The sequence below is a fragment of the Syngnathoides biaculeatus genome, chromosome 18 (assembly GCF_019802595.1).
Source record: "Syngnathoides biaculeatus isolate LvHL_M chromosome 18, ASM1980259v1, whole genome shotgun sequence".
Classification (NCBI taxonomy): Eukaryota; Metazoa; Chordata; class Actinopteri; order Syngnathiformes; family Syngnathidae; genus Syngnathoides; species Syngnathoides biaculeatus.
In genome coordinates, this window is record NC_084657.1 from 15481312 (window position 1) to 15502380 (window position 21069).

General features: G+C 46.7%; 1 protein-coding gene across 14 annotated transcripts in view; it reads right to left on the minus strand.

Annotated features, from left to right (window-relative positions):
* Positions 1–804: 804 nt before the first annotated feature.
* The window catches only part of LOC133491384 (protocadherin Fat 3-like), a 75665-nt gene continuing 55400 nt past the window's right edge, over positions 805–21069 (minus strand). For 4 of the 14 annotated variants that reach the window (XM_061802403.1, XM_061802402.1, XM_061802405.1 and 1 more), the window contains 17 exons: positions 20640–20853; positions 20170–20384; positions 19961–20098; positions 19308–19451; positions 18754–18951; positions 17464–18403; positions 17233–17364; positions 16583–16740; positions 15534–15999; positions 14740–14899; positions 12719–12869; positions 12159–12554; positions 10565–10814; positions 7047–7145; positions 5075–5134; positions 4953–4991; positions 805–1806 (listed from right to left, as the gene is read on the minus strand). In XM_061802403.1, coding sequence (XP_061658387.1) covers positions 1160–1806; positions 4953–4991; positions 5075–5134; positions 7047–7145; positions 10565–10814; positions 12159–12554; positions 12719–12869; positions 14740–14899; positions 15534–15999; positions 16583–16740; positions 17233–17364; positions 17464–18403; positions 18754–18951; positions 19308–19451; positions 19961–20098; positions 20170–20384; positions 20640–20853 — 4407 coding nt within the window. In that variant the 3' untranslated portion in view covers positions 805–1159. Of the gene's footprint in view, positions 1807–4952; positions 4992–5074; positions 5135–5162; positions 6072–7046; positions 7146–10564; positions 10815–12158; positions 12555–12718; positions 12870–14739; positions 14900–15533; positions 16000–16582; positions 16741–17232; positions 17365–17463; positions 18637–18753; positions 18952–19307; positions 19452–19960; positions 20099–20169; positions 20385–20639; positions 20854–21069 lie in introns of those variants that run through there. The other 10 variants (XM_061802410.1, XM_061802408.1, XM_061802407.1 and 7 more) reach the window with 8 other exon arrangements.

Below are 21069 nucleotides of genomic sequence, written 5' to 3' on the forward strand. Positions count from 1 at the left end.
TTCCATTTCTTTAATGCAGAGCACCCAATCTTGATTGATTTACGGTGCGGTGCTATGATACATATTCGATAAAATATATATGCAGTAATATAATTTTTTAGCTGCATCACCACTGGAGTCAGAGCTGTTCCCGATATTTAACCCTCAATAGAAAAATGTCGTTAGCCTCATTCTGTCCAAATGAAGAATTTATAAAAAATGGAATCAGTTAGTCTGACGCAAAATCATAAACATGCTCCGGAATCAGCATAATGTGTGTGATATTGGGCGTTATTAGGCGTACTTAATCAGGTGCATGGTGATATGACATAATGTAAGGGTGGGTGACAGAGGTTTGAGGATGACTGTAACATTACATATATGCGCATATCAAAAAATAAACAACCAGATGTACAGACATGCATGTATATGTGCATAAATAATTGCTGTCTATGCACCGTGTGTATATGATTACACACATTCCGGAAATGGCACAGAAATGTCTGACAATGAAGACGCGCGAGAAGAGAACAGACAATCATTCGCTTTGACGTCAGCTACCGGAAACACCTTCAACTCAAATGTTGGTCACGGTCATCAAAATCAATACATTTCCCGCTTTTGACACGAAATCAACTCGGAAATCGGGGGGGGGGAGTGTGAAGGGTGGGATGGTAGAATCCATTTGTCAGACTGGGAGACAGACGGAAGAAGTCAGCTGCTATTTGCTTTCTTGGCTTGGAGAAAACGCGTTGAATTATTAAGCCCCGGCAGAGGTCGAGTGCGAGGTGAAGTGCAGCCACAAATGACAAGAACCAGTTTCACTTAGTGTACACAATTTATTCACAGTGATAAAACACGGCGATAAATCCGAGACAGTGCGCGTGTGCGCAGTATTAAAAATGTCTCCCTTTTAATTATCTTTCGCTTTGATGCTCGCGCTGCTCGGGCGCCAAACGACCTTCTTATGAAATAAACAATTGACGAGTAATGAAATGATTAAACAAAGATGCCGTTAATCTTAATAACATCTCTGAAGCGCCGTGCCGCATGTGGTTAAGCGGTCCTTTCCTCGGAAAAAAAAAAAAAAAAACAGGTTCCGCTAACGAGATGAGAGAGGCGTCACTATTTTCTGGGCGTAGTGTATTTTTTTTTTTTTTTTTGTCAAGAGTCTTGGCGGTCATTTGAATCCCTCCCAGCTCGCTGCAGGTTCTGACCCAGTGGAGGTTCTGTTGGTCCTCGTCGCCCTCCTGGCGCGTAGTGACACCAGGTTCAACAGTCTTTCCAACTCATCCCCAGAAGAAGTCATAGCACCGGAGCCTAGAGGTCCGCCACTGTCCTCCCGGGACCCCGAGGCCCAAGCTCGCAAGGGAGGCAGCAGCTGGGCCGGGTGCAAGCTGAGGCCCGGTGGGCTGGATGGGTACCCGTCATAGGCTTCTCGAGTAGGGGGAAGCGTGTCGTAGAGGCCCTCGGTGTCTTCGCTGTGTACCGAGTCTTGCCGGGGCTCGCGGTATTCCTCGTAGACGGGCGAATCCTCGCTGCTCCTTTGCCGCCCTTCCGCATCCAGCCATCTCTTTCTCTGCCACTCACCCGACTGGTTCTTTTCCCACTGGAAAGCCCTCCGCCTGGACTCTGGTGGCGACTCTCTGGCTCTGTTGGTGCTCGTGAACCTGATCGGGTAGTCCAGCTGCAGGGAGCGGGTGCTGCCTCCCCGACGCATGTTCTGCTGGGCGTTGCTCAGGTCATAATGGGACCCCACCTCGGGCAGACGCAGACGGGTTGGCGAAAACCAGCTGGGGGTCTGTCTGGAGGACTCCCAGTTGTACGCTGCATGGGCAGGATAAGAATTTAGACACTCGGGAACTTTGGCAGAATGATTAACATTTAGACCCAAGGTGGGCGTTAAAAGTTTCAAGAGATCCAGCAACCTTTGGGGTGTGGTCAGTAACAGAGAATGAGAATGTGAGTTCAGTTCCTGAGGACTACCAAGATAGAACCTCCTGAGCTGTGAGATGAGCCCCTTTTAGAACTTTTTTCCAGTGTCGCTGTACAAATTGCGCCAACATGAAGCCATGTTGCATCAAAAGCAATCACTGTATCACTATCGCCCCAAATGCTGATGAGTCAATCTTGGTTGTGGGTTGGGCTTTCTTCCTGGTGGATTCCCAGGGACAGGTAAAACTGATTCACTGCAGGACCTAGGAACTTTTGGAGGGACCCTTCTTGGGTTTCTTACTTCCGAAAGATCCAGGACCCTTTACGGTTGGCTTTACTGGCACCAAATACCAAAAAAACACGAGTGTGATTCCTGAGGACTTTCGCGCTGTCGTTAAGAGAGACACTTCAGTCTCGACGTGTTCTAGGGGATACTGATACAAAATGGGGGAGACATTTTTTTCTGCTTTGGAGGTAGTATTAGTGTGAGGTTTTGTAAAGCTTAACACGACTCCTGTGTCGAAAGCAAATGTCACTGTCACAGTAAAAGGGGAGGACACGCTGGATCACTGGTTATGCTGCAAGATCGCAGTGTGAAATAATCTACGGTTTTATCACATTTTGCCCTAGAGCAAAAGTCTCCCTCATAATGATTGACTATGATGATGCCGATTAAATTTGTTTTTGTGAACGATTATGCCTTGGAATCATGCTAATGATGATTATTATAAGCGAAGTCTTGTGACAAAGTCAGTCTCGACTTGTTTCTATGGTATCTTTGAAGTTTACCGCCTTCAGAGTATCTTTTTCTTTCTTTTGTTTGCACCAGCACTGGGTCTGTGTATGTGGGGGTGGGGGTTTTGTTGGGGCACAGAGATGAGGGAGAAGCGCCACGAGAAGTGGCATCGGTTGCTAGGGAACAAGACATAAAAGTCAATAACCGATGTCTCGGTTAGGGCCATCACACCTTCCTGAACCTGATGGTTAAATTCTAGCGGTTGACTTCATATTAACTGCTGGTTGGACTTCCTGTCTAATTTGCTAACAGGTGGGTGGCATCACTTTTGGGGTTTTGCAGGCTAATCCACCGATGAAATTTTGAGCTCCCTTTCCGACCACTTGGAAATTCAAGTTGTTAACAGTTCTGTGTCAATAGCGGAAGCTTTGTCAGACACAAAACGCTCTCTGTTTAAACGGGACTCTGCTAGCATATAATTAGCAAATTATTAGCATCAGAGCCATCAACAGGACACTATTTGTGGTGAGGGTATTTCTTGATGTTTGGACGGCAATTTGAAGTTGAACACATCTCCTGCCAACAACAGGTGCCATTAACAATCTTTTCAAAGTTAATAATGGCATTCTTTGCATTGTTAGCATTTTTGTTCAGCATTAGCATTGCATCATAAGCATATCAAGCTCGTGCACCTCCGTCACCGAAGTCACGTGACTGGCCATACTGCCAGTCTAACAAAGCATTGTTAGAGACGACACGAACTACGTCTTATAGCACGACGCCCACAGTTTTGCCCGATACCGTTAAACATTTAGAAAGTGATAATAAACGAAGGTATGTTGAAAAATGAGAGACACTTGGCATAGAGGATCCATATTTATTGCCGAAGTCGATGTTTTCGTCGATAAGAAGTTGGACCGTTGACCCGCTTCCGCTTGTCTTGCACAACTGGATCTACACGCGGATCTGGCGAGTCGGAAGAGTTTGAAAGCGTAGAAAAGTCTGGACGTATACAAATATTTCGTTGCTGGATCTGTTCTCAATCAAGAATAAATCCTACGTAGTGATGGAGCCACTCAGATTTTTTTCAATACAAATACCAATATTTAAATAAATGACCCTGGGTTTTACACTAACTCGCATTCATTAACTATGATCGAAAAAAAAAAAAGACAGCGAGTTGGCTCCTCCGTACACGGAAGCGTATTGCGGCCACACGTTAAACTTTGGTAAACCTCTCCGAAACAAATGTTTTTAAAAAAAAAACATGGATTGTTCTCAAATGAGTCCAATGCATATTTAAAAAAAGCAAATAAACCGCTGGGATAGGCTTCAGCCCCCGTACACGGAAGCGTGTTGCGGCCACATGGTAACCTACAAAAACATCAATGTGACCGACAGTTTATTTTCTTTTTTTAAATACGCGTTGGACTCATTTGAGAACAATGCATATTAGAGAGGTTTACCGAAGATCAACGTGTGGCCGCAACATGCTTCTGTGTACGATGGAGACGACTCCCTGTCGTTTTTTTTTTTTTTAGCATAGCAGTGTTAGCACGATTTGCAACATCAATGAAAGATAATCAGTGCACAAGAGTATTCCGCAGTGGTGTGGCATTTGACACTACTCCCACGTTGTGACGTCGCAGATGTAGTCACACATCTTTAACATACACTCAACCTTGTTTGCATTTGATTATAGAAACGGGAAAGCACTGTAAGCATATTTCCGGTCCATAACTCTGGTAGTATCAGATCTGTAACGTCAGCGCGAGGGATATTCCACAATGTTATGAAGTTCAACACTGCTTATATCCTGTTGAGTTAAAGGAAATATAACAGATGCTGTTCCATATTATTAGCATTATTAGCATTTGGTTGTAGAATTAGCAGATCATTACTCGCTCATGTCCGGGTTGATGAATTTGTACTATTTGCTGTGGATCCAGGTGAACTAGTTTGAGGGAGATCTTTGTTCGCGCCTTAGTTCTCGTCGCCAGGCGAGTGACTCGCGCTAAGAACAAATGCTACGTGGTCGCCTAGCGCAAGTGAATAATTGAGGTTGGCGTTCATGAGGTGTGATTTACCTTTCTATACTTCCCTACTTACATCCTCTTATCCAACCAAGTACCGCACCCTCCCGTCGTCCTCATTCAAACACCCACCGAGCCGACCTTCCTACCTACTGCTCCGAACATCGACCTACTGATCTACTTCCGCACGAACACGTGTACATACAGTAAAACTCAACAGCATGTGAACCAAACCGTTGAAATGCAGTTTGTACGGTATACAAACTTACCGGGACTGTCCTGCCACTGCTCCTTATCCATGTGGGACACTACAAAAATAGCGATTGAAAATTATTTTTAGATACAGTTTTGTATTGAATATCAAACTGTGTATAATATAGTATTTCACTACCTTCACTTTCAATATGGTCCACCGTGTCGTTGACCAGACGGATGACTGTCACGATGGAGGCTACGCGCACACACAAATACAATCGCACACCAATGTCATGTAATGTCATGTCATTATCCAAGCCGCTTATCCTCGCAAGGGTTGCGTGAAAGCTGGAGCCTACAAGGCGGACGACACCCTGATCTGGTCGCCAGTCGAAATTGACGCCATCACTAAGTGGGAATCGATGCCACGCTGCCCGCACCGAAGGCGGGCAGCGTGTACCGCTACACCATCGGTGACGGCGCACACCGATGTAAGCACGACTAACTTGAAGGGGCGAACGTATCACGCTTGTGTGGATGTGTTAAGAACGCAGGATCACGTTTGTAATGCGTGTGCGCATGGCAAGCGTGCGTACTATGCAGCCAGTCAGCTGTGCTACAGTAATTAAAGAGGACACACGCTAGGCACACACACGATTAGCGTGTTAGCCTTCCTGGAAGCACAAGGGAGGATCAATGCAGTTGAGTTCTCTGTGGGGAAAAAAAAAAAAAATCTTCGTCTTCTTCTTGCACCTCTCAGTTCTATAATCCTCTTCTTAATGACTCCATGTTGCGTCATTAAGTGTCGCCGTTATCAATCTGGTGTGAGGCTTGCTCATCAGTGCTAATACCGCTACCTCCACCATGGATTTTTTTTTCTTTTTTTAAACTGATATTACTCATAAGGCGGCACAGTGGTGCATCTGTAAAGTGTTGGACCCGGGTTCAATCCCGGCCCCGCCTGTGTGCGGTTTGGATGTTCTCCCCGTGCCTGCGTGGGTTTTCTCCACCCCCCCCCCCACATCCCAAAAACATGCAACATTAATTGGAGACTCTAAATTGCCCCAAGGTGTGATAGTGACTGCGGCTGTTCTCTGTCCCCGTGTTCCTCACGATTGGCTGGCAACCAGTTCAGGGTGTATCCCGCCTCCTGCCCGTTGACAGCTGGAATAGGCTCCAGCACTCCCACGACCCTTGTGAGGATAAGCGGCACAGAAAATGGATGGATGAATGGATTACTCATAAAATACTTTATTAATTTCTGCTATATGTTCAAGGAAAGGAACAACTCTGCTAATTCCAAATGTTGAATGCTTGAAGCTTTAAACCAGACTTGGAACGCGAACACTTGTTTCAAAGTAAGGCTTTGAAACCCTAAACTGAAACCAAAACCCTGACTTCAAACCCTAATTTTAAACTCAAACCCTAGATCGGAACCCTACTTTTAAAATCATATCCCTTTTGGGAAACCCTAATGTCACTCAACCCTCTCTTAAAATGTTAACTTGGAACTCGAACACTGGTTTCAAAATTTAACCTTGAAGCCGAACCTAAGGTTGAATCCAAAATCTGAAACCTCACCCTGGCTTGAAACACCAAATTTGAAACCAGGGGTGTTAAAACTCATTTTTGTCACATTGTAGTTACGATTATCCCTCAGAGTGCCGTCATGGTGAAACCATAGAAATCCTGAATTGCCTCATCATCTTTACACATGAAATTTATGAACTAGTTTTGGAATCAGAAATCAAGCGTAATGGGTTTTTCAACCATTGTTCAAGTCTGGTAACACAAAAATACTTCTAACATCTCAACATTATCTTTTATGATCTATGACAATTTCATACTTTCACAAGAATCAGAGATTTTTGACACCGATGATTTCCCTTTGCGGGCCACATAAAATCATGTTGGCGGGCCAGATCCGGCCCCCGGGCCTTGAGTTTGACACCTGTGCGTTAACCCATCATTTGAGATGCTAACCAGGCCTAGAAGCCCTAATATGAAGCCTTAACTTGAATCTCTGGCTCTTTGGCTTGATTCCCCCCCCCCCCCCCCTACTTTGAAACCCCATTTTGCAACGTGAACACCATCCAAGGTGTGCTGTAATCGAGAGGAATGAAAAACGTCGTGGTGGAGATCTGGGTACCAGTGCGCTGTCGACGTACCGTTGTCGTCGAAGGACTCCGACGTATATGAGCTGATGTCCTCTAACGTGGAGTCTGACGAAAGACCGATCGCGTCGCTCTGCACGGGCGACCGCTCGTCTGGACACAGACACATGCGAGCGCACACAAGCATTGCACAATTATTCCTGTTAGCCGTGTGGTTAGCATGTTAAGTTTGACTTAGGTTGACGTGAAGCTCCTCAACCGGAGCCTCTGCTCTCCTCAACAATCCGTCATGCTCCGAGGCCCTTGGACAACGTGCGTTTGCCTGAGTGTGTGTGTGTGTGTGTGTGTGAGAGAGAGAGAGAGAGAGAGAGAGAGAGAGAGAGAGAGAGAGAGAGAAATACCCCCCCCCCGCACCCCCATCCAACACGTGAGACCCAGGCTGGCTGTCAATCAAAGTAAGGCGAGCAGCCACTGGGCGCCTTGTGTATGCACCACCAGATGCTTCAATAACACACACACACACGCACGCACAGATGAGCTCTAGTGTTTAAAACATGGGCTGGAATATCAAGTCTGCGGTAGAGTTTGAAATTTTTTGTTTTAAGTCTGAATCAGAGTTTCAAAACAGGGGTTATAGTTAAAAAAAAAAGTGTTTTTTCAAGCCTTGGTGAGGGCTCCTTACAATGGATGGAGTTTCAAAAACAAGTGTTGAAGCCTGTGTTAGGGTTTCGAACAATATTAAAGGGGAAATCCAGCGGTTTGCATTAACAATGTATCCATTAAGTCATGTAATATGTACTCTGTCTTGAAAATGTGATGTTAAATCTTCTCTCATTTAATAGTGTTTTGAGAAGATTTTTAGCGACAATTACCAATTTTCAGGGGCGCTGCCATTTTCGCGAGTCACATGACCCACGTGCGCGGATGTGACGTGTTACGTGCCGTTCCAAACGTTCTATTACACGGGATTCCATTTATGCCCAGCGCCGATTTCTCGGATTTATCCTCATTTGATGAAGAAATAGCAGTATTGGTTGATCGGGAATACTTCCATGCAAATCAGTGAGCGGCACAGCCGTGAGCGGCGGAACAGTGAGCTCGCTCGGCCGGGTAGCTCGCTCCGCCGAGTGGCGGAGCCCTGAGGTCGTCAGACTCTGCGTCATTCCGCCCGAAGAACCATCCAAATATTCGACATTATTTACAGCCACAAGTTCAAATCTGTATGGAAGTATTCCTCCGTCTTCCCGATCAACCGATATGCTATAGCTATGCTATGCTATGCTAACCGATGCTATTTTTTCATCAGATGGGGATAAATCCGAGAAATCAGCGCTGGCCATAAATGGAATCCCGTGTAATAGAACGTTTGGAACGGCACGTAGCACGTCACATCCGCGCACGTAGGTCATGTGACTTGCGAAAATGGCAGCGCCCCTGAAAATTGGTAATTGTCGATAAAAATCTTCTCAAAACACAATTAAATGAGAGAGGATTTAACATCACATTGTCAAACTAGAGTACAGATTACATGACCTATTGGATACATTGTTAATGCAAACCCCTGGATTTCCCCTTTAAGGGATTTCAAGCCTGGGTAAAGATTTCGAACAAGAGTTTCACACCAGGCTTAGAGTTTCAAATTCCAGAAAGCCAGGGTTAGGGACTCAATATAGGGTGTCAAGCCTAGGTTAAGATCCCAAACAAGTGTTTTCACCCTGTGTTACAATTTGAAAGTAAGGTTTCAAGTCAGGGTCGGTGTTTAATTGAAGGTATGAATTCCAGGTCAGGGTTTCAAATCGTGGTTTCCCATTAGGTTAGGGTTTTGGGGCAGCCTTAAAGAGAATTAGTAGGACTTTTCATGTATTCAGCGTTGCCGCTACTAAATGATTCATCGTATGCAAATGATGGAAACGTTTCGGAAGGCTGCGCCGCCGGCCAATCAGCTGGCTCCGTCCACCTCCGCCAACTCCCAGCACGTGACGCCACGTTCGTTAGCTGCCGCTTAGCCGGGCGCTAATAAACAAAGTGCAGTCGCTAACGAGGGTGTTCAAGCATCTCAATCACGCGCTAATTAAGCGGGAGCGGATCCGCCGCCGGAGTACGCGTTCCCTCCTCGGCGGGGGAGCGCATCCTGATCCCTACGGAGGAAATCAATGATGGTGAGCAGCAAGTTGAGGGCAACAAACACAAGAGCTCCTGATAGGCTCCGTGGACCGGAAAGAAACCACGTGGGATTTGCGGTGGCTTCAAATAACACTGGACAAGATGCACTACAAGCACAATTTGAAACTGTATCCTTTCTTTCAAACCGGCCGGTTTCAGACGCTGAGGACGGAGTCTCAAACAAAGGTTTATGTTTTCAAGTCGGCCTTCAAGACTGGGTTAATGGCTCACAGCAGGTTTTTGAAATTAGAGTTTCAAGACGGGGTTAGGGTTTCCTAGTTTGGATTTTGGTTTTCAACACAGGGTTATGATTTCAAACTAGAGTTTCAAGGTGGTATTTTGTATTCAAAGTAGGATTTTTCTAGTCTCATTCGGATTTCAGGCAAGGGTTTTAAGACTGGGTTTGATTCTCAAGTATGGTTTCCAAAACTGGATTAGGCGTTTTAAGTAGGATCTCATGTATTATTACCTTTGGAAGTCAAGGTTCAGGTTTCTAATTAGAGTTTCAAGGCTGGTTTGGGGGTTCGGATGCGGATTTAGGGTTCAATGTAGGGTTTCAAGACCAGATTAGAATTTCAAAGTAAGGTGTTCAATACTGGGTTTTCATCTCAATCTGTGATTAGGAGTTCAAACAAATATATTGTTTTCAAGTAGGGTTTCAAACCTGGGTTACTATTTCTAGACGGAATTAGGTTTCAAGGCTTGGTTAAATTTCCAAATCAGGGTTTTAAGACAAGAATAGTGTTTTTAAATTATGGTTCTAAGCCTGGGTTACGTTTGACCAGGTTTGGTTTCCAAGTCAGGGGTTGGCTTCAAAGTAGGGTTTCAAGCCAGGGATAATTCAAGTTTCAAAGTTTCAAACACAGATTTGAGTTCTAGACAAGCAAATTGTTTCAAATTTGGGTTTCAACCCTGGGTTTGCGTTCCAAAGTACCGCCAACCGCAGAGTACCAAGATGTGGTACGGACCGCTCGCTGTATTTTAGTACTTGTTTCCAACTGGAGCACTTTTTCTCCAAAGTAGGACAAAGTCGAAACTCAAACATTATTCATCATATTCATTATTCATATTTATTCATCGTATGTGTTCATTAGAATTGTCAATGAAAAAGTTTCAAGTCTATCGAGGTCAGTGGGAAGCCATCTGTCTCCATGGCAACCGTGTTGAAAAAAAAAAAAAAGTGGCCCCGGCACGCCTGCGCGATTGAAAGCCTGACCTGTGTTTGAAACCCTTCTTTGAAAGTGTAACCCGTTTTTGATCCCCAAACCCAGACTTTCAAACTGACTTTGAAACCTCAAGCTTGGCTTAAAAACCGCAATGTGTAAACCTCACACACAGACGAAAACCCCCCCCGAAAACTTTAAACTTTAAACCCGACTTTGTGCATGCGTGCGTGCGTGCAGTCTGACCGTCGCTGCCGTCCGTCCTTTCCATCTCAAAGGCTCTCTGGCTCCAGCGGCCCTCGCGTTGGTCCCGCCGGCTGTCTTCCGCCGTCGCGTCGGCGTCCCCGCCCTCCCAGGACACCTTGTGAGCGGGGCTGTGCTGGTGGGGGCGGCGGCAGGGCGACGGCGGAGGCAGGTTGGTGGGTGCCACGCTGCACACGGCCACGCCCCGACGGTTGCCGCGCGCGTTCGGCATGTCGGACAGGAAGCTGCTCAGCTGTGACGTTAAAGACGGGAGAAAGGATAACAAAAACAAAGTCGGCAGTTTTGTTAAACAGCTGCTGATGTCCCACTGATTCCGATCACTCTCGCCACAGTATTGATTTTTGCCTTGTCTCAAAAAGTTCAGGGTTTGAATCTGGGCTGGGCCTTTTTCTATAAAGTTAACATGTTGTGTCCCGGCTTTTCACTCATACTCCTTACACCTGTCCCTTTCCCAGGGATGGATGGATGGATGGATGGATGGAGCTGAATGACAGTTGGATGGACAGGTGGACGTATGAATGGATGTACAGTAGTTGCATGGCTGGATGATGGGTGGATGGATGGAGATGGTCGAAGGATGGAGATTGATGAGGTTGATAGAGATGGACGAACGTGGACAATTATTGGATGAATGGATAATGGATGGTTGGATGGATGATGGAGATGGCTGCTGGGTTGATGGCGCTGGATCACAGATTTTTTCAGATAGATGATGGGTGGATGGATGGGTGGAAATGAATAGTTGTAATGAGATGGATGATGATTAGTTGGATGGAAATAACTAGAAGTATCATGGTGTATATATAAGGATTGATGTAGTTGGATGGATGGATGGATGGATGGATGGATGGATGGATAAAAATGGATGGATGTGGATGAATGCGGTTGAATGGATGGAGATGGATGAGAGTTGGACGGGGACATGAGATGAATGGATGGATGATGGAGATGAATGAAAGTTGAATGGATGGATAGAAATGGATGGATGACATTTTTATGAATGGATGAGGGTTGCATGATGCATAGAGATGAATGGATGGATGGAGATGGATGAGAGTTGTATGGGGACATGAGATGAGTGGATGGATGATGGAGATGAATGAAAGTTGAATGGATGGATAGAATTGGATTGTTTTTTTATGGATGGATGAGGGTTGCATAATGCATAGAGATGGATGGATGGATTGATGGATGGATGAAGGTGGTTGGATGGAGGGACGTGTATGTGAGTTGGGTGGAAGGACGGATAGAAATGATGGTTGGATGGATGGGGAATGAATGGATGGAGATGGATGAGAGTTGGACGGGGACATGAGATGAGTGGATGGATGATGGAGATGAATGAAAGTTGAATGGATGGGTAGAATTGGATTGTTTTTTTATGGATGGATGAGGGTTGCATAATGCATAGAGATGGATGGATGCATTGATGGATGGATGAAGGTGGTTGGATGGGACATGTATGTGAATTGGGTGGAAGGATCAATAGAAAGGATGGATGGATGGATGGATGGATGGATGGATGGATGGGGAATGAATGGATGTACAAGCTGCACAGGATATATGTGTGACTTACCCGACTTCCATCCCTGCTGCGTCTCCCCCCAATCAGAGTTGAGTGCGCGTTGGGTCTCACCACCACCTGCGGAGGTCCTGTCAGGCCGCCGCCCACCTCAGCCCCGCCGCTGTCCCCTCCGTCGATGGCGCTCGCCCTCCCCGGCGAGCCCGGCACGCGCACGGCCTCAAACTCAATCCCCTCGGCGCCCATGCCCGTCTTGCGCAGCATGTAGCTGGTCTCCGTGATGGCCGACACGGCCGCGAGGCTCCCCGCGGGCGCCCCCCCCGAAGAGTCCTTCCGGAATTGGATCTTCTTCCGGAAGATTACGAAGAGGATGAGGAGTAGGATGACGACGAAGGCCAGGACGCCAATGCCGATGATCTCGCCGGGACCGACGTACGACAGCCGCTCCGCCTGGGACAGATCGGCACAGATGATCAACACCGGCCAACAATTAGGATGTCTCGTGCGTGTAGTTAACAATGAATCATCCTATTTTACGTATTAAACATGAATACTCCAGCTGTCGGACCTAAAATTACGTAATATGATGCCAAGACCGGTTTGTAGGGTCGCACCTGCGTGTCGTCGCCAGCCTCGCCGCCACCTTCGCAGGCCCCGCCCTCGTATCCCGGTGTGCAGTTACAGTAGAAGGATCCCGGCGTGTTGACGCAGTCGGCGCCGGCGCCGCACTCGGCCCGCTCGCACTCGTCCACGTCGTCGTCGCATCTGGAATACCAACAAGCATTTTTTAATCAAAGATTTTTTTTTTTTTCGGTGCCGTTCCGAGTCTGATGTGGCAATTTTGCAGGATCTCAGTGTGAAAAAGGCAATAGAGCATGTGGCAATTTTGTGATCTGAGGAGATTACAACACTATCAAGAGTGATATTTAATGAAAAATAACAGCACGTGCTTTGTGGTTGATTTTAGACATTTTTTTAGCAGGTGTGCGTCCGGCGGGGTCTCGGCTCGACCGGCTCTACACGCGCACTCACGAGCCCCGCATTGTCATCACCCCGGCGAAACTCGCATCATGCGTGGCTCGCCGGTGTCCTCATCCTCACAAGCAGTAGCCCGCGGCTTCTTCCTCTTCCTCTCTTTTCTGATTTTGATATTTGCTTGATATTTGATCGTGCTCCACGACACGTGTGCGGCAACTCTCGGAAATGTCATCACGCTGAATAATATCTGCTGAGCGAGCGTTTACGCCTGATTACTATGCACTGATAACCAGCTGCAACCTCAGAACAATTACACAACAACTCATTTTGAAAAAAAATGCTGAGTACACATTTCACCCCTTACATTCACTGCAATACAATTATTAGCACTTCAGCTTTATATTATAGTACCTAGCTATATATAAAGCTTAGTTACTGTGATTGAATGTATTGTGTCATCAATCATGTGGCTTATACTTATTTTTTACTGAAAAAATATTTTAAAAAAGCAATCGTATTCCTTCTCATTTTTTCTTTACTGTAACTTATAAAATGAAAAATAAGTGTGACAAATTTTTTTCCCTTCAGTATACTGTTTATTTCTTTTAGAGCTTTTTCTGATTAGCTGGGACAATCTGCTTTTCTTGAATTTAATTTCTTTTCATTTTAATATTTCAAATTTTTAATTTTTTTGTTCAAATTGCGAGATTGCTTATTTATATGGTTCATGAGGGCCGATAGATTTTTTTTAACAATAAAACTAAAATTACAAAGTATAATTTCCTGCATTAATTGGGGACTCAAAATTTCCCTTAGGTGTGATTGCAAGTGCAACTGGTATCTGTCTCTATGTGCCCTGTGCTTGCCTGGCAACCAGTTCTGGGTGCACCCTGCCTCCTGCCCCATGATATCTGGGATAGGCGGGAGCACCACCGCAACCCTTGTGAGGATAAGTGGTTCAGAAAATGAATGAATGAATTCCCCATTGTATGCTACTTATTACATTTTTTAAAATCTACAAATAGGCTTGGACATGATTCACCAGGATCAGTATCCATCCATCCATCCATCCATCCATCCATCCATCCATCCATCCATCCAGCCATTTTCTTAGCCGCTTATCCTCACAAGGGTTGTGGGAGTGCTGGTACACCCTGAACTGGTCACCAGCCAATCGCAGGGCACATAAAAACAAACAACCAATCACACTCACAATCACACCTAGGGACAATTTAGAGTCTCCAATGAACGTGCATGTTTTCGGGATGCGGGAGGAAAGCGGAGTGCCCGGGGAAAACCCACGCAGGCACGGGGGTAAACACGCAAACTCCACACAGCCAGGGCTGGGATTTGAACCGCGATCCTCAGAAGTGAGAGGCGAACGCTCTACCCGGTTGCTTCATAGTGCCGCCTCTGAAGGTCATGTACATATTTAAACGTGTAATTGCGTATGTTTTTTTTTTTTTTTTCCTGCTAATTGGTCTTCATGAGGGTCATTTTTCAGACAAACCTCAGGTCCTTACTCTAAATTGTTTAGCACACAAGTGTGTAAAAGGAGTGCTGCTACCCTCGAGTGGTGACTCTCGGTAATAATCACGCCGTGTCGTAAACAACCTTTGCCAGTGCCCCGCTGAGGGCCAAAGTTCTTTGATCTTACACAAGCCCCCGGAGACCCGGGGGGCATCCGCAGACGAAGCCGCCGCCGCCACCCACGGCCTGGCACTCGCCACCAGCCTGGCAGGGGTTTGGCGTGCAGGGCGTCACTGAGCTTTCGCAGCGTCCCCCGGTGAAACCAACGACGCAAGTGCAACCAAAGCCTGTCAAAAGCACAACATAAGTGTCACTTCCATATTTGTGTGCTCGAGACGTGGCACCACCCTCCTTTGCTGAGTCAGCTGTGAAATGGCCACTAAACAGTTAAATTCCATCTTTTTTGTGTTATGATGATCCCCAATTTTACAAGGTCACTTGTTTGAAAGAGGCGAAATGACTTTGTTGTGTTTTGTGTCAAAAAAAGAAGCGGTGAATGAGTGATCTGTTGCTGCTCCGATATATTAATTTTGCAGGATCTTTTTTTTCTAAAGAGGCTATCAACACAAAGCAAGATCTAATATTTATGGTGCTCTGCGAGAAAAGCCCAAGGTGAATATGTGGTAAGCTTGTTACACCTCGAATAAGCCAATTTTGGAGGTTCTCTGTTTGGAAGAACCACAACAATTTTCTAGCTTTCCTGTGTTCTCTTTAAAAGCACAGATGGATAAATGCTTGATGTTCTGTTATACCAAATTTTCTTGGATCTCAAAGAGAAAGAGACAAATGAACATACGTCAAGATGATCCTTTTGCCAGATTTTCTGTTACGACGAAGAAGTTTGCGACGGAAATTCAACATGAAATGACGTGTCAATCAAATGACTTTGCAGAATGTATTTATCAGGTGAGTGAAACCTACCACCAGATGGCAGGCTGGTGCACACGGCTCCGTTGAGGCAGGGATCACTGACGCAGGGGTCCGGATAGAGGACACAGCCCATCTCCACCTCGCTCAGCCCAGCGAGCTCAGCGTAGCGACTGCGTTTATTCTGCAGCGGCAGCTCTCGGCCGTTGAGCGTCAGCCGTCCCAGGCAGCCTTGGAAGCCGTCTTGGGCCCTCGCCCCGAGGCCGCCCGACGTTAGGGGCCTCACCTGCGCCCCGAAGAAGAAAGAGGATTCCGGGGCGACTGGCCAAAAGCGGACGGGGGCTCTGGCCGCCCGCCGTCGCTCCACATAGCTGTCATCTAGTGACAGGAGGGTGTAGTTGCTGGTCAGCTCCAAGGCTACAGCGTGCCACAGCCCGTCGTTGATCTGTCGACCGGAGATACCCATGATGCCCAATGTCTTGTCACAGTCCAGCTGGAACCACAGGCGGCCACCTTCGATCTGGAACATGACAATTCAGTTTACACAAAGTCAAGTCAAAAAACAGAGTCAAGAACCATGTCAAGAACTCGTCGAAAAACAAATGACCAGTCAAGAACTCGTCGAAAAACAAATGACCAGTCAAGAATCAAAAATAAAGTCAGGAACCATTCAAGAGCCAGGCTAAAAAAGCAGATCGACAACCAGGTTATGAACCAAGTCAAGAATCAAGTTAAGAACTACATTTACTGCCATGTCAAAAACAAGTGAAGTGCAAGTGGAGAATCAAGTGAAAAAAACAGTTCTGGATCAAAACAAGATCCAAGTCAAAAACCAGTTCCAAACAAAGTCAAGAACCAGTCAACAATCAAGTCCATAACCATGGAGAGCTCCACATGATGTCAACATTATTATGAATTACACCAGCAACCAGTTCAGTGCTAAAGGGGTAAATTTATTTTCAGACGTTGCTCTTGACTTTGATTAAGACTGATTCTTCACATGGTTCTAGAATTGGTTGATGTCTGAATCTGGAACGCACCCGAATCGTTTACCATGGAATGCACCCAGGACGGGAATTTGGTTTAAAGAGCTTCCTGTTTACCTTGAGCATGGTGCAGGGGTTGACTCTGGTAAACATGATGACTCCCCTTGTCTGCATTGTGCGTACTCTCAGGCCCAGCTTCATCTCGCCGCTCTGACTGTTCTCCGTCAATTTGTACTTGATGTAGCCGTTACCAGAAAATCTCAGCGAACTTTGACCTGTGTGGAAACAAAACACAAAATCAAGTTCAGAACCTGCCAAGAAGCAGCTAAAGCCAGTTAGAAATTGAAGTCAGGAAGTACATCTACCTTAAACCAGATAAGAACTAAGTTAAGAACCACATCCGCCATGAAATAAACCATCAAAAATCAAGTCCAGGACAAGTCAAGCTGGTCAAAAGCAAGCTGAGCAAAGGAATATATGATCACTCTTGAACGAGTCAGTCAAGAACCTCATCGTGAATCAAGTCAAGAACTTTGTAAAACAAAAAAAAAAAAGAGTCAAGACTAGGTCAAGAACCATGTTAAAAAAAAAAAACAGCTCAGAACCACACCAAGAAGCAGACGAGAACCAGTCCGTATAGCACGAGTTGAAAAACAATTCAACAACGAGCTCATTGTGAGGGGGGGGTGAAATTGGGTCTTTAAATGGTTCTTGGCTTTGTTTTTGACCTGGCTCTTGACGAGTTCTCGAGTTGCTTTTGATCCTACCAGCACACTCGTCGAGACGCTCAGGTAGACACTGGCAGACAGATGGCGCTGTCGGGCCGGAGCGTACGCACTGCATGTCTGCTGGACACGACTGACCTTCGCACTGCTCCACAGGAGCAGGGCAAGACTCACCTGCTTGGACAGTGACAAATCACAGGGTGGAAAAAAACATTAGGTACTCCAAGAGAAACTGATCAACAGGGGGTTACTGCCGTCTATCTAAAAACTCACGAGGGCAAGTGCAGGTCTCAATCCGTCTGAACGGCAGTGACACCAAGCTGACCCTCTCTGTGCTGTACATCAGTAACGAGCTCGCCTCCATGGCTAGCGTCTGCTCACACACCTTGTCACCGCACACCAGCTTCCCGGAGCAGACGCCACCCACCGTAGTCGCCCCAGCCAGGACCCCGCGGAGCTGCCCCTGTGCATCCTGTAGCTTGGCGGCCAGCTCCTGGGGTGTGTAGAAGCCCCCGATCCGCCCACGACCATCTGACATCTCTGGCCTCTCAACCGCCAGGAAGAGGTCCACGTCAGACGTCCCCTCCACCGGCTGCACACCGAGGATGTGGAGCGGGTCCTCTTGTCCTGCTGACCATTTCCAGCCAGCGAGCGCCCGCAACGTCAGCCGGATCTGGCTGAGGTAGCGGCCCAGTAGGTCCTCGGGAGACAGAGAGCGGAACCTCAGGGTGACGGCGCTACGCAACAGGATATCGGTAACCTGTTCCACTCGGACCGAGACGTCAGCAATCACGGCAAAACGACCGTCGCTGACAGTAGCGTTCATCTGATATCTGAGAACATAGAAAATTTTTAACACAAATTCAAAAATGCTCAAAAAGATCAAAGAATGAAGCAATGATAAGTATGTGGACCTTCCCGGCTCTAAGCCCGGTACAGCTGTCACGCTTCCGTTCTGCCTGTTGATGCTAAACATGCTCTTGTCCTGGGGCTTGTGGGTGTAAGACAGCGCATCGTTTGGGTCACGGTCTGTCGCGTGGATGCGACCGATTGAGCCGCCCTGGAACGTGTCGGTTGCCGTCACCACAAAGATTTCCAGGGGCGAGACGGCCGGCTTGTACTGACTGTTCCCGATGACCCGCAGAAAAACCCACGAAGACGAGACCAGAGGGGACCGGCCAGAGTCGCTCGCCTGCCGCACAAAAGGATCATTCTGAAGACAGTGGTTTCAAATTAGGGGTCCGTGAGTCTTACCTCGGGGGTCTGGAAAATAGTTTGTCTACGTATCCATCCAGACTTCTTAGTTAACATGGTAAAATTGTATTTAGCATAGCATTTAGGGGTATCCATGATCATAATGTTTATTCAGCACTGTGATTATGAGAGGATCCTTCCAAAAAATTCTCCACGTTAAGTGGTCCCTGAACCCAAAAGGTTCGAGAACTCCTGCAATAAAGGCTCCAGTTTCAGATAATTTCCATTTTCTGTCAATTATTGAATGGCTGAGTTTTTACAGAGCTAAACAGGGCCTAAAATATTCTTTAAAAAAAAAATCATTCTAACCTGGACCTCGAGGGTGAACTCCCTGGGGGACTCCGGGCTAAACTCGCGGTCGGACCTTAGTGTTCCCGTCTGATCCAGTGTAAAGAAACCGCCCTCATTCCCGGAAACTAGGCGGAACTCAAATGGGGGGCCATTCCTAGGCGAGTCCTTGTCGCTGACAGACAGACGGAGCAGGACGCTGCCAGACGCTTGGTTCAGCTGTAAATTTGACAAGTAGTGGGAAGTAATGCAGTACAAATCCTTCACAATTCACGTTGAATTTCTGGTATTCATATTTTATGTCCATATTTATTTTTCCGATGTTTTACTTTTACTCCCTCCATATGAAAACAGATAACTGTACATTCTACTCCTTTGTCAAACTTCACGGTTGATATTAAACCACTAGCTTCTGGTGTTCAAAAATTCTGTTGAATCTGGAAAAATGCTGGCAAAGCACCACCTCTGTCTATATTGAACTCTTGAATCACTTCAACATAGTTCCTTTGCATTTCTTCTGCAGGAGCACTAAAACATAAAGGTGACCCGGGAACGTCAGCGATGGCATCTTCTACCTGGACCACGGCAGTGGCGTTGGGCGGAGTGAAGACGGGCGGATTGTCATTGACGTCGGCGACGTCGACGTTGACGTCGACGGCCGACGACATGGCGGGCGAGCCGCTGTCGAAGGCCTGCACCGACAGAGCGTATTGGGAGACCTGCGCAGGGAGGCAAGGAGGGAGCACATCATTATGCGTGAGCCCGAGCTGCCGACATGCTTCGTTACGGCTGCATAATGCGAGTGCACGCTGACCTTGCGTTGACTCAGAAAATGACTATTGATTTCCTTATGAGTTATTTTGCACTTGAAGGTGTCTCCTTAAGATGGCTCTAAAAACGTGCCGGCAACCCAGCCACCTTTGAGCTTTTGAAGCCAGCAAAGGGCCTGATTATCGGATGTCCCTAAATGTGATACTGAGCAATCACACTGTAGTGTGAAGAGTGTATAGAGTATTTCCCCCCCCCCCCCCCCAGGCCCCCGTGATTGGCTGCCAATCAGTGTACACGTCCGAGAAGAGGATAAACGGCTCAGAAAATGGATGCATGGATATCTCCGAAAGATAATCATGCTGTGTGTCTCATGTGTTAATAGAGATCTTTCCTCACAAACATGACCGTTTCTCACATTCTGAAAATCAATTTCAACGTTAAATGTAGTCCTCTTTACCAGCTCCCGGTCCAGACGCTTGTTGACTTTGAGCAGTCCCGTCACCGGGTCGATCCAGAATTGGTTGCTCCTGTCGCCTTTCAGGATGGAGTAAGTGATCCGTCCGTTAACTTGGCTGTCCAGGTCTTCTGCCAGCACCTTAGACGGACACACGACCGTTCAGTACTCGAGACTCCGACGGTTTACCGCTCACGACGCGATCACACTACCCTAGTTATGGACTGGCCGACCGGCGCGTCCTCGCTGACCAGGACATTGTAGACATTCTGGCTGAAAATAGGGGCATTGTCGTTGATGTCCATCAGCTGGATGATCACCATGGTGGCAGCGCTGAGGGGTGGGCTGCCTCCGTCCCAGGCCTCCACCGTCAGGTAGTAGTCCTTGCATACTTCAAAGTCCAGATCATCAGCCACAAATAGGGAGCCTATGAAGCAGAGGGACGAGTATGTAATGTTGTTTTTTTTTTTTAACATCAAACACCAAAGGTGATAGAGCCTTATTGGCCACTGCCTCCAAATTGTGGAATGCACTAAAATCTGTCTTGGTTGAATGAAAGTGGAACTGGAAGTGTAAGTGGAATCTGGAGAAAACCCATCCAGGTATAAAAAGGCCCCAGATCCAGGTGATCAGAGCAGTCGAAGGACCTTCCAGGCTCCAGATATCAATTTGGACAGCTCACCCAGGTTCCTGTCAATGGAGAACTTGGCCATCTCGTTGCCCGAGCGGATTCTGTAGGAAATCTCGGCATTGGGCCCAATATCAGCGCTGGTGGCCAGCACACGCAGCACTTCGGTGCCCACCGCAACGTCCTCAGGCACGGTGACAGTGTAATCCCGCCGTTGGAACACCGGCGCATTGTCGTTCACGTCCAGGACTAGCACAGTCAGGTCCACCTGGCACAAAATGAGACGCATTTCAGATTGAAAGTTCTTGGTGAAATTAACGCAACCAATAGACTATATCAAGTCTCTAGTGTAATTTTTTTTTTTTGCAAGATATTGCAAATATTCAAAACAATTTTGACAAACAAAATATCAAAGAAAATATGAGAAATATAATGGAATATGACAAAATAAAAAAAGATGAAAAAAGAAAGGTTATTTACAAAT